The following is a 15,135-nucleotide window of genomic DNA, read 5'->3' as shown; positions in this document are numbered from 1 at the left end:
TGTTCCCAGAGAAGTATTACATGCACAAGTAACTACACTGGTACAGTTTTTGTTTTTTTTTATTATTATTATTTGTGACAGTAAAGAAACCATTCGAAACCTGATTGACAACACTTCTCTCTCCTGAAAACACCCACATGGTATCTGTAGTGTTTCTCAAGTATCGCCGGATTGTTCATTGCATTAAAGTGTAAACAGCTCCATTATTAGAAAAAAAAATCACCAAGAAACATTTCCATTGCTCGCTCCTCTGTTAAGAAGCTCCCAACAGATCATTAACAAGAAAGAAGATAGGAAAAAAAAAAAAGATGTCAGCTGGATTTTTACAACAGAAACAGCGACCTGACAGCCGGTTTTGCATAGTTACCCCGAGTCTGTGCAGCGACGGCCCCAATCTCACCTGCCCTCCTCGCCCCACATCACAGCACCTTGGAAATCAGAGGCACAAACTGGGTTTTGTTTTACAAACAGGGCTGTGCGGTACTGTGTTTTATTAGTTAAAAAGAATCCGTAAAACAGAGGATTACGTGTTTGGAAGTTATATAGCTACAGATTATCATTATTATTATTATTATTTTTTTTTTTACACTGACATTTCAAAAGCTGCAACATCAGTACACACCGGTGTGGTTTCCATACTTTGCTGTCCCCGACCAGTCTAATCAAAATCACGCTGTGAGAAAGCGACCGCTTCCACCGATAACCCAATCTCTTCAGGCGTGGAGTTTCTTCCATGTATGACTTTGCTGCTTAGGAAAGATTAAAGGGCGAAACAACAGACAGATTTCCCTTCCGAAGCCGCCTCAGTGAACACAGTAACACAGCACACATTGCTGCTGTCCTCCATCTGCACCCGCCGCGCTTCCCGGCGGCCAGCGAACATCCTTGCGCACAGCCCTGGTTTACAAATGGCAATTTAATCGTCAACGCTTGGGTTGGATTTCGAGAATCAATGGCATTCTGCCTTACAGCTTCATTTAAAAATACCTATACAGGCAAGAAACCTTGGTGAACCCAACATAAAACGGACAACGGAACTTCAGGTCAGGCAGCGCTGCGTCAGCTGGACAGAACGAGCAACTGGAAAAGACCCCTGGGTGCTTCTCTCATAGCCAGGGACACAGCTGAGAACCAGGGGGAGAGCCAGCCCCGGCCACCTGCTTGCATTAACTGCACTTGGAAACACGCGAGAGCTTTAGGAGAACCTTCTTCTCTCCTATTTTCTTTCTTTCTTTCTTTTTTTTTGAGATCTTGTATTTAAAATACAATCAAATACCCGTATTGCAAATCTGACAGGCATCCTCCCACTCCTTCATCTGGCTTTGCGGAGGGAACCATATTGCTTTGTTCAATTCTAGATGCTTTGAATATACATGGCATGGATATCTGCGCTAATGTCTGACAACAGAATCAAAATAAACAAATGCGATGGTTTGATCCCTTTGCCCAAATGTGAATAGCCAGGAAAGCTCCGAACACTCCAAATTTTATTTCAATGGGAATGAATTAAAAAAAGAAACGGACAGAAAAGCCCCCAATCTACAACAAGACCAACAAACCTACAGCAGACGTTACAGGACAGAATCCTAAAATGCCAGCACAGATCAAACCTGGTGCTAGGTTTTACCCCTTTGTATTGTCACCAAGTATCATTTTAATGCTTTAATCAGTTAAAATAAGTTTTTTTTTTTTTCTTTTTGTCTGGAAATTGGTGTATTTCAAGAGCTGAACTAAACAATACAGAACAAGTGGAGTTGTACAGAGCGTCATCGGAACCATTCGTCCAGAACCTGGAACAGAAGTTCAGTTGTCCATTATATGTGGATTTGAAAACAATACAAGACACTTGAATAATCAACATTCATTCACAGACTTAAGGCAACTGGTTCATGAAATTGCTGCTTTCATAAATGCAAACTACCGACACGGATCGTCTCATGTGTAACAGGTTACAACCGTAAAATGGGAACGTCTCGGGGGGGCTGCTTGTCTAATTGGAAGATTGTTTGGTCTAACGCTAGCGAGAAAGTCTTTGAATATTTTCAGCCATTCCTATCATACCTGCACGACTAACTACAACCTGAATACTTCCCTGCAAACTGCGTTTGCAACACACAGAAGCGACAAACGCAGTTGAAAATACTGCTCAGAGAACAACTTTTTTGGCAGCTTACAGTTTCATCACTCTGAACTCAAATGCAAAATGAAACTATCTTCAACTGAAGGTCATCGTTGATGGACTAACCAGAATCCACGTTGTTGTTGTTGTTGTTTTTTTTTTTTTTTCAAGCAACGTCTGGTTTTTTATGCTGTTGCTTTTTGTCACGTTTAAGTGTCAGCTTTGCCTTTTGTGGTGGCACAGGATGGTACAGCACTGTGGTAATGCCAGCCGGGGAGGAAACAAAACGGTGATGCCGCACTCACAGACTCACGAGTGTCATGGGGCTGCCTCCATCACCCCAGCTCGCATTGCCCCCACTCCAACCTACCCGCTGCCCGTGTAGGCTGGCCTGCCCTTCTATGAATGGATTCCTTAAGCTGCTTCACCAATGGGTTAGACAAGGATGATGAGTCCATCGCTTTTTCTTTTTTTTTTTTTTTCCCCCCCCCCCAGGTCATCAAGACTTTGCAAGATTAAAGGGGAAGGCGAAGGGGGATCCGCTGTTCGGAATTTAGTGCTAGGTGAATTAGAAGCACCAGCTGCTCTCACTTGGTTTTCTTTGGTGACAACCAAATGGAGCTGAGGATTTTACGTCTGTCGACTCCTGGTGCGGAAAACAATTAAAAGGTGACGCTGGAAAGGAAAACAAACAAAGTGCATTTTCCTTCAAAGGGTTTTAAATAGTTTCATAGTTATCCTAGTGTACCGATGGCAGAAGAGCTGCTAAGCACAATTCCAGCTTCAGAGATGAGATTTAGTCAGCCCCAAAGCAGAGGACCACTCCGGAGACAATCCAGGCTGGTCATTCTGCCCTTCTAGGAAGACCTGACATAGCTCCCTGCCTGCACCTTATGCCTTGGGAAAGAAGAAACACAGATTAGATAAAGGAAAAAATACTTTTTGCTTTTTTTATACTCCAAAAAAAGGGAGAGGGCTTCATCTAAACTGAAGCAAAAAATATAACGATTAATAAAATTCCCTTTGCAGGTCACCTTTTACTGACTTTTCTGGTATATCGGATACCATAGGATTAATACGTAAGGGTTATGAAGCCTGCGTTTTATTTATTGCCCAAGTTTGCAGCTTACAGAAAATGTTTCATAGCACAGGCACAGTGGCAAAAACAGTATAACAGCCGATGGTCAACTCCATTTGGTGAGTATACAGTAGCAGCAATTAAAAGAAAAAAGTACTCCAAACAGCTCCATACAGATCCAGCTTACCCAGATGGGTCTCTTTTTAAGGAAAGAATTTTAAACTAATAAATAGATCTCCTCCCCGTTCTCCCAAGATAATGATTCTCCAAAAGATGAGAGGCATGACAGTTGTGCGTAAGCAGAGACAATAGAACTTCATCTGTCTAGAATAAAAGGTGCTTTAGATCTACTTGCCACCCTATTTTCTCCATTCCATCACTCCCTAACACTCGAAACAACTGCAGATATGTTCAAAGCTGTATCCAAAACCGCATCAGTGACCCAAATCACCCCCTCCCACAAACACTTAAACCTTCTGAGCATGACAAAACGTGGTACAACTTAATGTCAGCGTGGAGACAGGAACCCAGCATCATGGTTTTTAACTTTTTCCTTTGTTATATATTACAGTGCTCTATAAAATTTTTTCCTTTTTCCTTTTAAAGCATTTAGACAATACAAGACTAAAAGATGTCTGGAAATAAGTCTTATACAAAAATGAATTTTTATCTTAAAATAACATTCAAAAAGGCACTTCATTCTGTAAGAAAAAATTCAGAGTCAGGTCAACTGCTCTAAGCAGGAGGGGTAAAATTGTCTGCATAGTGGGAGGGGAAGAAAGGGAGAGAAATTCAACTGCTGAAATACAAGCTTCTTTTTTGGCATGTTTTAAGAAAAGCTGATCCAGTAAAAGATGTCCATTTATGAAATTCGTTAAAAGAGTCCCATTTAAAATAGCTTCTTTTTTTTTTTTTTTTTTCCTTTAAAAAAGTAGTCTGAACACGTGACCTTAGGAGTCAGGCTTCTGAAGGCTTAATAGCATCACTCATGATTGTCCTTTGTGTCCAATGTAACAGGAAGATCAAGAGTAGCACTTCTGACAGGAGTGACCTCCCCAAAGCTTACATTTGAAAGAGCTGAAAAAGATGGAGACATCCTCTAGCAACTGCAACCTAGTAGCAGAAGTCAGTCAAAGTTAAGGGCTACCTGTTGCAGAGTTTATGAAGCATACTGTAAACTTCTTCCTCTTTGCTTAGTCCTTCAAAGAAAGGAATAAGATCTAGCAGCTCTGTGTCTGTCATGTCATCAAACCAGGACTGCACAGGCACCTGAAACAGAGAAACAACAGTGCTATGAAGACTTCTTGATGTGAAGAAAGCGTGCAAGCCTTGCCTGCGTAGATGTAGCTTATATAGCTGCAATGATACTCCACCTGGAAAAATTTATTTACGAGCAAGTCACTTTTTCTCTCTCAGTATTATCAGTGTGAGTCACTGAACACGGGCATGCAGCAACAGCCTCCTCTGGCACACGAGGCTAAGGAGGCAAAATCTGAACAGCAAATACTGAACAGTTCCCTCCGATTAAAAGACAAAACCTTGGGAGCGGGTTCAGAAAACAACGCATCTAATAACACTCCTTAAATGTGGGCTGGATGTGGGGAGGGATCTGTGTGCGTGCCTTCACTGTGAGAGAATACTGAGGTCTTTTAAAGACTGTCTTGGATCTAAGTTACATGCTTTGGTTTCTGCAGAGCCTCAGCTCTCAGTTAGCTAGCAGCACTTTCCTATACATGATTAAACCACTCTGACAATCTTTAATTTCACCTCCCAAATTTCTACAGCTCATTATTTTCTTGGCACTGAACTCCGAGATACCAAATGATGATCTGGATGAGGTTTTTAATTTTAACCGTGAACATAAATTAGTGTTACAGCTCCTGGTTATTATAAATAGCAACTTTAAACCATGTGTGGCACCAACCAGAAAAAAAAAAAACCTCACACGTTTTCACCTAATGATTCAGGACGGCACAGTATTAAGATGTGAATTTAAAAGCTTACTGTGCTAAGATAAAGAAGTTCAGACAAAAAAACGTTACCTGGAGAGGCAGGCCCATGCAAAACACCGCCCCTGACAAAAGTTCCCTACGCTAATTTTAACAGCTCGCAGAAAAGGCAGCCTGAAATCATCCCAGAAACATGACACAGCTCAGTTGTTTCAGAGCCAGTAGATCTAAGGGAAGTTCCAGCTTGCTGTCCTGGCAGTGACAAAACAGATGTGAGCATCTGTATGGTCGGTAGCAGTGGAAGGAGCCAAGTGCCAGACCATTCCATCACAGCTTCTGGAGCCCAATCACACCGTGACAACGTGCTCCTAATTTTTCCTCCCTTCAGTTCTGTTGCTTGACTTTTTATCCTTATTTCTGAAACCTGATGAACTTGTTGTCTGACATTTCTAACTGTAAAGCGAGCTATCACAAAAATGCTTAAAAACGTAGAACCATAGGACCTTGATATTTTCCTTCCCCTTAGCCATGAATTCAGAACGCAGGCAGCAACCAAAAAACATTATTTTTTTCCCAATAAAACAATTTCTTTCCCACAATGAAAGAAGACAAATACCAAAAGCAGTTGAAGTCAGCCATCCTTACTACAGCCACCACTCCAAGGGACAAAAACAACAAGGAGGGCAACTTCACTGTTGGGTTAGTTACGCAGGTTCTGCACTGCTTGGTGTTTCTCGAAACTGATAGACTTCAAGCCAAAAGCTAAAACTGAAAGCAGATGAACAGCCGTGGCTGTGACACGCTGTCAAGGTCTATTTGCCACAGCCCTTCACCAGAACCTACCTGCAGCCTAAGAAGATGCAGAAACAAAAAAACGGTAGCGTTCTGAAAGTGTATTTTCCAAACCAGGAAGGTCTGGGAATGGACCAGAATGACAAAGCTACGCTTGAGTGCTGGAATAAGAGTACTTACTGCATTTTCAGGATGGAAGATGTAAGATGCAGGAGAATTATCCACTATGATAACTTTACTCAGCTCACGTCCCAGCCGACTCAGATCCTTCACGTAATTTCCCCGGTGGAAAACACAGGATTCTCTAAATAGCCTTGCCCTGAACACACCCCAGCGATCCAGCAAGTCGGCCACTGGGTCTGCGTACTTGAAAACAGAAGGTAGAAACCCACAGTTAGCCATCTGTAGCTAAGGTTAATTCACAGAGCTATAAAGAAGGGACACAAAATGATTTCGGATAAAATGCTTTTTCCTCATTTTCTTCCCTGCTCCCCGTTAATTAACTTACAACCTTGCAAACCTGATTAATAGAGAGATCGTGCAAAAGTTGAACTGTTATCTTTCAGAAGAAAGCTAAATTGCACCTTAACGACTTCTGTGATTGTGTTTTATTCTTAGGGTCATCTTACAGTTACCCTTTTACACTCAGAAGCTGATGGATCCAAAAATCTCACCGAATATTACCATAAAACCAATGAATACTAACAGAAAATCAATAGGAAGCCATTTCCCCAACTGATTCATTTCCATGTGCCTCTGAAGACAAACTGCAATGCAAGCATCTCAGCCAGATGCAGCTTTTCCAAACAACAGGTACCAAATGACTGGGTCAGGATGAGCTCCAAGATGACCCAATTGCACAACTGGGCCATAAAAGATCAGACAAAAGTGTCACAAGGAAAAATGCTTGTGTGCAGCATTTGGGAAATTCTCAAAGGGTCAGTAAGTCAAATGTGTACCATTTCATACATAAGATGATACTTGAAGTGAGGCACAGCTTAGGATCCAACAACTGATATAACTACCCAAGAAAAAACACGCAAGTAAATAAGAAAGTGAAGTGACTGTGTATTTGTAAATGGTAGTCAGAACTTATTTCTGCAGGACAGGACTTGGCATCTCCCTGTATTTAAAATGAGTAACAAAATTGATGTTAAAATCAGTCACCTGTTGACTGTGAAAACTGCTAGGCTGCAGGACCAAATTGTTCCACCACTCAGGATTTCTATCCAGTGATTGAACAGAACGTGGCAGATGGAGCGCAGGGAAGAACCCCCTAACAAGGCACCATGCTACATCACACAGGGTCCCTTCTCCTTCCACCAATCTCAATGATATATTGGAGCAAAAACAAAACTTACCACGCTCATTTTAAATACACCTTTATAAACAAGACACCACACACACAATACTTTGGAAGAACTGCATTTTAGGTGTTCACTACTGCAGTGTCTACCACAACACTACCTACGAGGCACTACTGCTACCAGAGGGCACAAAATACTCCAGTTGGTTATTTCAAGCTTTAAACAAGATGTATGATTTCCTAACCCCAGATTGCAATTGCATCTTGACAGGATAAAAACACGATCCAACTTTTTCGTACGCAATAAATTTCTGAGTCACTGTTTGATCATGAGGGTAGTATTCAATACAGTGTGTTTTATTTCGTGCCCGGCTTTAATATACTGCTGTACTCGCACGCTATTTGTTCTAATTTCTCACTATAACCATGGTAACTTGCAAGCCTTTCATATTGGCATTATGAGCAATGCATGGAGGCTACATGATGAGCCGAGCCCATATGTGATAGCGTCACCATGGGAACACTTACCCACACACTAGCAGACAAAGTACACACTGTCAGACAAAGAAGCAGAAAAGAAGGGGAAAAATTAAGATAGTGCCAAACTGCAGAAATAATTATCCACAGAAAAGCCAACCCGAAGTCCAGTGATCAGCATCATATGGGTTAGTGGGATGAAGAGAGGAACAAACCTTGGCTAGACTTGCTGTGAAGAGGACACATTCAAAGAGCTCTCCCATCCTTTGAAGAAATTCATCCACGTGTGGTCGTTTCAATACATAAACCTGGAATGACAACGACTGTTTAGGTCAAATGGTGTTTAAGGTAAAAGGAAAGCAAAAAACCCCAACCCACCACTGTAATCCTAACACCTGAAGAAAGAAAAGTTAGCATGCAAGCACTCAATGCTGACAGATTAAAAAAGGTATGCACGATCAAAGCAGGCATTCAATAAGGAGCAATTTGAATGCATGGGCTGCAAAGACCCATGCTGATTATGCAATTGCAAGTACTGTGCATCACCTGCAATGACACTTCCCAAAAACCTCACTAAAGGCAAAGAGAGACAGTAGGGTTTCCAGGAGATGAGGATTTGGACCTCTCAGCAGAGCCTGTATCATCTCCTACTCTCACTTTGCCATAGAGATGGCGAATACTTGGGATCCTGCCCTGGAGCAGTTTGAGTTCAGCAACGCGGTGCGGCCTTCTGGCACCGACAAGCATCCGGGCAGCCTGGCTGCCTACTGACAATCATCTGATTGATCATAATAGAACCTCCTTGCTCATCTTTTCAGAGCAAGCAAGATGATTTGCCTTCCTGGAGAACAGCGAGATAAGGTAAGTGCTGTGCAGAAAGCCTGCCACTAGTCCGCAACGCACAGGGAAGCTGAAGAGGAGAAGCTGCCTGAAAAATATTTATCTATCTTGTTTGGGGTTAGATTAAAAGCTGGAGAGAAAACACCAGCAGCATCTTATCTTCCTCATTTGGCAAATAACCCCTACTACAAGAAACTTCAACTGGAAAAGCCTGGCGTATGACTGGATTTAAGCAGAATTGCAAGCCCAATGCGATTTCAGGAATTATTCCTTTGGTATGCAGGAGAACTAAATTAGTTGCATGCATTTGCTAGATTTGTAGGAACGAAAAGGCAAAAACTTCAGGCACCCAGAGGAAAAGCCTGCAGGAGAAGAATATGGAAATGGCAGCTCAAACTTATGTGCAACACTGAGAGCCTCTGGCAGAAGAGGTGGAAGTTGTAGAAGAGGGATCTGAAATTTAACACCTAAATCCGACAGCCAAGTTTTATTAAAAACAGATCTGATGGAGCTGTACCTTCATGACGAAAGCAGAAATGTTAATTACTTTCCCACTTTGCTTTAGGTGGCAAATGGCTCACAGAGAGCAAACCAAGTCTTCATGCTAAGTTCTTTTTATTAAGTTTAGTTACACTTTAGTTCAGATTTAAGCAATGCAATCAAACTTCGATGCGGCCAAGAATTTATAAAGCACTTTTTTTTTTTTTTTCTTTAAAAACCACAGCAGCACCCAACCAGACAATGGTGTCATTTTATGAACTGAATACACTTGATAGCTGTACTTTAACACTGCTCTTTCCAGATAATTACGGCAAAGTTTCCTGTATTTCACTAGGCATACACCATGTAATTTCCTCTCCTCTAACAGCGCAGTTAATTCTTCACTTAAATCCTCCCATGCAAAGTTGCTCTGTAGTATTTCCTTTGCAGCTGTAGTCACCCTGCATTTGGGTACCCAGAGAGAAAGCGATCTGACCTGCCAGTTGTAAGAGAAAAGACAGCAGGAAAAGAGTTGCCCGTTACCTCTACAGTTCATAACAAGGTTCTTGATTCTTCAACCTGAAACTGAATCCCTACGCTTACTTTGGTGAGCACAAATGGACACCCCAAGGTCTGAAAACCACTCTTAGACAGTAAGTGCTGGAATCCAGTATCCTTTTCCCTTTAAAAAACTTGTGTTTTCAGCTGCAGCAGCAGTCCCCTTTCCTCTCCATCTTTATCTATGCCTGTACTGGCAAAGAATTCCCACTTGGAATGCAATCCAGAGCTCCAAGCCAAGGATGTGGACGCTGTTGCTTGCACAAAACCCATCTCCACCACAACGGGAGCCTGTGGCACACCAACCCGGCAGGCACAGCCTTGCACACAGGAGAGCTTGTAAGAGTGCACGACTGGAAAATGCACTCTTTGCAACTTGCAGCTCTCCTGCAGCCACGCAGCAGCACCCGCTCAATAGGAGCTGTATGTACACAGCACTTTGAGGTTGCCTGTCTCTGTTCTACTGTTTAGATCCACCACAGGGCACCCTCACCCTCCTATTCCTCAGCTTCCACGTTACCAACTGGACCCAGGCCAACAGATTCGCTCCTCATTTAAATGCCTCATTAGTAATAAACACTATTTTATTAATATCTAGCCTTGTCAGAGGAGGTCTCACTATGTTTCCTCCCTCCAAAGGGCCCCAGCTCCTTCATCCCTTTCTTTTAAAGCAAGACTGATTTTTTCCAGAGCAACGTTTATTCATGCTCTGGATGGTTATTCCCCTTGAAATTGCTTTGAGAAGTCCTACTTAGATCCTGGAAGCAACTGCAAGCGCACTCGTATCCTGGGCTACAAAATCTCTTTGGTTTACTTCACATAAAAAGCTTTCTTCGGCCGACAGTGCGGCTCTTTTCTCCTCTTCCTCCTCATTTGGAATTTTTTCCCTTTACTCTGTCAGCGGCTGGACTTGAATCTCAATGCAGCATGGTTATTTGTGGCTTGGCTTTTTCCTCCGCTGCCTGATGGCTTCAGTTTGAGTCTCTAGACTAACTGGCTCCTGGCATTTCTCTGAGATTTACACACTGCCTTCAAGGCACTAACAAAACCTCCATTTTTTTCTGTACTGTATGCTCGCTAGTATCTTTCTAAGCACAGTAGGAATTTAAAGGAAAACAGCCACTTTCTAAGAACCTTACTTTTAAATGCTGAGGGATGAATCAGGCACTAGGCATGTTTTCACAAGATTCTGGATTTACAACTGCTAATGGCAGAACACGAAGAATCATCTTGAGCTCTTTTCAAGCATTTCGTATTTCCACATACAGTTTCTATACCTCAAAGCAGTCCTAACCTAAGAAGACTCAGTACTCGCAAACCAGAAGAGACAGAACTGCATTTCAGAATGAACTTTAGAGTAACACAATCTTCAAGTAATGGCCAAGAATTCTGCCCGTGACATCTCAAGCTTCTGTATTTTCCCCTCACAGGGAAAATAACACATGTCCTCCAGCCTCATCTTCCAGGTTCGGCGTCCTCCAGCCTTGTCTTCCCAACTCGCAGCGCTGCGGCTGCCTCCCAGTGCAAGTAACCAAGAATAGGCCAGCAGGAATGGATACAGCCTATCCTGGATTACTTGAACCAGGTGACAGCCTTCTGTAACAGACTTAAGGAGTTTCGTCCGTCATAAAGTGTATTATTTGAATGGCATTTGCTCCCAACATTAAAAAACATTTTGCACATTACACTCAGAGTAGGCACGCTGAACACCTCGTTAGCTTTCAACAACTAACATCAAGCAATTATTTATTGATATAAAAACCTCTTAAAATATAGTTGCAATTAATAAACAAGTTACATTCTGGAACAAAATTCTAGGTGACACCAAACAGAAATGCAGTGGAACTGGTTGCCCAGGGAAGTGGTGCAGCGGTGGACGTGGTTTAGTGGGCATGGTGGTGATGGGTTGATGGTTGGATTAGATGGCCTTGGAGGTCTTTACCAATCTTAATGATTCTATGGGATTCTACGAATGGGAAGCACGCTCTAGGAGAGAGGGCATGTTCCTGCAGAAGTTCTGCCAGGGTACCAAACAGGTTGAACATCTTTTCTCCAACCGCTGCCTTCACCCTCAATTAACTCCGTCTGAAGAGCACTCAAGTCTTAGTTGCAACACATTTCACTGCACTTCCCACAGTTTCTCACTTATAATTTGGCAAAACAGGGGACCAGCTCTGATTTCCTTTTATTCAGAGAACCAAAAAGAAATTAAGAGAGCTGGCCAAAATAATGTCAGTTTGCGTTAATTTTTGCTTTTTAAATCTGTGCCATGATTTCCAACACAGTGTGGGGAATTCACGTCCAGGAACACAACGAGCTCGCAGCCTCTGCAGGCATCTGAACACCTCCAGCAGCAGGAACGACAGGTGCCTCACACCAGTTATTTCCTTGCAAAATTAAATGTCAAATCCTTTCTAACAGATGAGGTAAGTTGGGCAAGAGATGGAAAGATGGGAGAGGGCCAAGGGGGGGGGGAGGGGTTCAGAAAAGCTATTTTTTTCAGTCTAAGGAAGCTGGTTTCCCCAAGACAATGATCCAATGGTCCTTTCTGTAGGAGAGTAAAAGCTTCTCTGACCTCTGGGTTATACAGGATAAGGGGATAATAAACTCCCAAATTCAAGACAGTCTTTTTGAATGACTTTGCTGCACAACAACCAAGAATACAATGCGTACCGTGAACAAAACTTGTTAGGTAAGTCGGTATCAGAACGCTTGCAAGCGTACAGCAACACAAAGGCAAACGCAAATTCACCATGTAAAAGTAACTTCTATTTTTGGTGTATGAGATCTGAAGAAGACCTGAGTCAAATTTCTTTCCAAACGGGCACTTCTGAAACTTTGTTCTCCGTTTGTTTTCCATGGGGTTCTACCTAAGGCAGACAGGATGCGCTACCGATGGCACAGCTCCACCTTTCACATAACCCATGGCATCTTAATAGGCAAAACTATTTCCCTCGTCTTTGAGCATATAAACTCCTTAATAACATGGTTAAGATGACACATTCAGACAAATAACCTTTACTTCAAGGATCACGAATTCCCTACCATTAAAGACATTTAACCACTACATTTGACTGAGACATTTTACCTGCTTTAGAGATTGAGAACTCAAGAGTTCACTGAAATTAAGCAATTTCCTGCAAATCACACAGGAGGTCTCCAGCGAGGCACATCCAGAAATTGACTTCCCTTGACTTTCTCTCGAGAGCATCCCTCCTACCCTTTATGTTTAGGGTACGAACAAACCCACTCCCCTTGACCTGTTCCCCACTGCACCCCCAACTGCATTTTTAAATACTAAGAAAAAACCCCTGCATTTGTTTTTTCACCTTCAGTGCCTAACTGTATTACATTTGGTGAATGCTGGCGGTGAAGAGCGGAAAAGCTTTTGGAGTGCTTGACGGCGAAGCCCGGCCTTTGGTGGTTTTGTTTCAAACAGGTTGTTAGGCAACCTATTTTATTCCCTTTCAAAAGCATTCTGGAAAGTTTTAGGAGAAAAAAAAACTTCACCGTTACAGCACCAAGCACAATGAAAGCCCAAACCAAATGAGGACAGGCACTACTGCAACGCAAACCTCCCAGACCCATTCTAAGCATTCAGCTCTAGTGAACGTTACAGGTTAAAGCACCCGAAATATTGATTTTTTCTCTAGATAAAACAGGCACAGCACAGAAGCGATCAGAGCAACTTTCACTTTTAAAATCCGTTTCATTCCACTGAATAATTCAGTAATTATTTTAAGAGTGACAGTTACACAGATGGTTTTCCTAACAAGAAATCAAACAGAATTATGAGCTAGCTTTATCATCTATCAATTGTTGCAAGCTAAAAATACTACCACATTTGTCCAAATAAAAAATAATCCTTAGAAAATGATAGCATTTCAGAAATCAAAGTACTTAAAATCTCAATTGAATCACACCCAGAGAAGATTTGCAACTTAATAAGTGCATCATCTTTAACCTACAACGACCAATGAAAGCTGTTTCAAACACTTTGCAAACTTCACATAGCAGGAAGGCTCAGCTTCACAGCAACTGGTGCAATCTGTCTCAGGCATGAACTTCAGTGTCTGCCTGAAGAGGAAGACTTACAGTACCGTAAATTACTTCATTCAAGGTTTTTGGCAATGACTGTTGGTTAAGGACACCAAATTAAGGGATAGGAAGGGGACTGATTTCCAAATGTGTGCTATGCGTCTATTGAAAGCAAGGGAAGGTCTTGAACAGGAGACAAAAACTAGTCGCCTTAAAATTTTATCTAGTCCCTTTAAAGATGCTGAAGTTCTAAGAGTTCTCATCGGATGGACTGAAGTTGCTTATGGGCAGGGGGCAGAAATTGCCACAAAAACTGAAGAAAGGTCTGCTCTTCTATGTTCACAAAGCTCTGTCTGTGAGAAGGAGTAACAGCCGTTCACACCTACTTCTGCCCATTTGTCTGTGGAGGGAAGGCTACACACAAAGCAGCTTTTTAATGGGTGCAGCAAGGTCTGAAAGCCCTTCCTTGGTTGAAAATGGTTTACAACTGACCAGCAGTTATGCACTGAAGTCCTGAGAAGGATGTTCGAGAGAAGTGGAAAAGTTACAACAGAAGCTGTGCACCTGATCGAACACGAATGCTGCAGAAAAACCAAGCTGCTGCAAGGAAAGCAGCAAACAGAAATGTGATGCCCTGGGACACTGCGGACAACTGCGCTACCAAAGCAACATGCAGTGAACAACAGCACTTACCTGATGTATGGTTCCATCGATTTCAACGGGAACGATGAAATCAGCATTGCTAATTGGCTAGAAAGGATGACAAGGAAATCAATCAACTTTAAAAATCGTATCACCAGAGGGAAAATGTCAGAGGCATAAAAGCATACTTAATTCTCAGGAATAAGTTCGTAAGCGTTACTGGCGTACAGCCAGTAATGATCTACACTGTGTGTGGGTCCAGTACACACAGAAATCCAAACTGTACACAGCTGTGTTCACCAGATCCCATGCTCCCAAACTCTCTTCTATTTTTGAGCTTCACACAGCGTGATAAGCTTCACTGCTCGAGTAATCCCCGCCACCACTGAGCGCATTCGCTGGGATAAATACCTCTTTGGGTAACTCACTCATCAAGTCCATACTGGTGATCACAAAGAGATTCTGCTATTCGAAATCCCACGTATTCTACTCTAGGTCATCAACTAGCAATTCGTTGAAAATAAAGGCAGCAGTAAAAGTGGAGCCTAAAGGATTTATTTGAATGGGGAGCTATAGCAAGGGAAGGCTTAAGTCATACAGTTAAGATGTGATACCTGAAAAACGTGCTATGCTGACTGAATTAATCATGCAAAACAGCATTTTAATCCTGAAGGGAAGAGCAGGCACACCCTGTCCATGTCCTTGAATCAGTTTTTCTAACCTGTTGGATACAACTCACTTCTTAAAGTCTAGGAAAATGGCTTTGGAAAGCAGGAATGTGTCATCTTAGTTTAAGAGCACAGAGTCTAATGTTGTCTAGACAGCGGTGGTAACTGGGGAACGCACAGCTAACAAT

General features: G+C 42.3%; 1 protein-coding gene across 6 annotated transcripts in view; it reads right to left on the bottom strand.

Annotated features, from left to right (window-relative positions):
* CTDSPL (CTD small phosphatase like) overlaps positions 1,471-15,135 on the bottom strand; it is a 70,043-nt gene continuing 56,378 nt past the window's right edge. For all 6 annotated transcript variants that reach the window (XM_021385601.1, XM_021385603.1, XM_021385598.1 and 3 more), the window contains 4 exons: positions 14,331-14,387; positions 7,937-8,029; positions 6,119-6,304; positions 1,471-4,466 (listed from right to left, as the gene is read on the bottom strand). In XM_021385601.1, the coding sequence (XP_021241276.1) occupies positions 4,341-4,466; positions 6,119-6,304; positions 7,937-8,029; positions 14,331-14,387 (462 nt within the window). In that variant the 3' untranslated portion in view covers positions 1,471-4,340. The remainder of the gene's footprint in view (positions 4,467-6,118; positions 6,305-7,936; positions 8,030-14,330; positions 14,388-15,135) is intronic.

Source organism: Numida meleagris, chromosome 2 (assembly GCF_002078875.1).
Source record: "Numida meleagris isolate 19003 breed g44 Domestic line chromosome 2, NumMel1.0, whole genome shotgun sequence".
Classification (NCBI taxonomy): domain Eukaryota; kingdom Metazoa; phylum Chordata; class Aves; order Galliformes; family Numididae; genus Numida; species Numida meleagris.
Note: the sequence above shows the minus strand (reverse complement) of the source record. Positions and strands in the feature narration are given on the sequence as shown.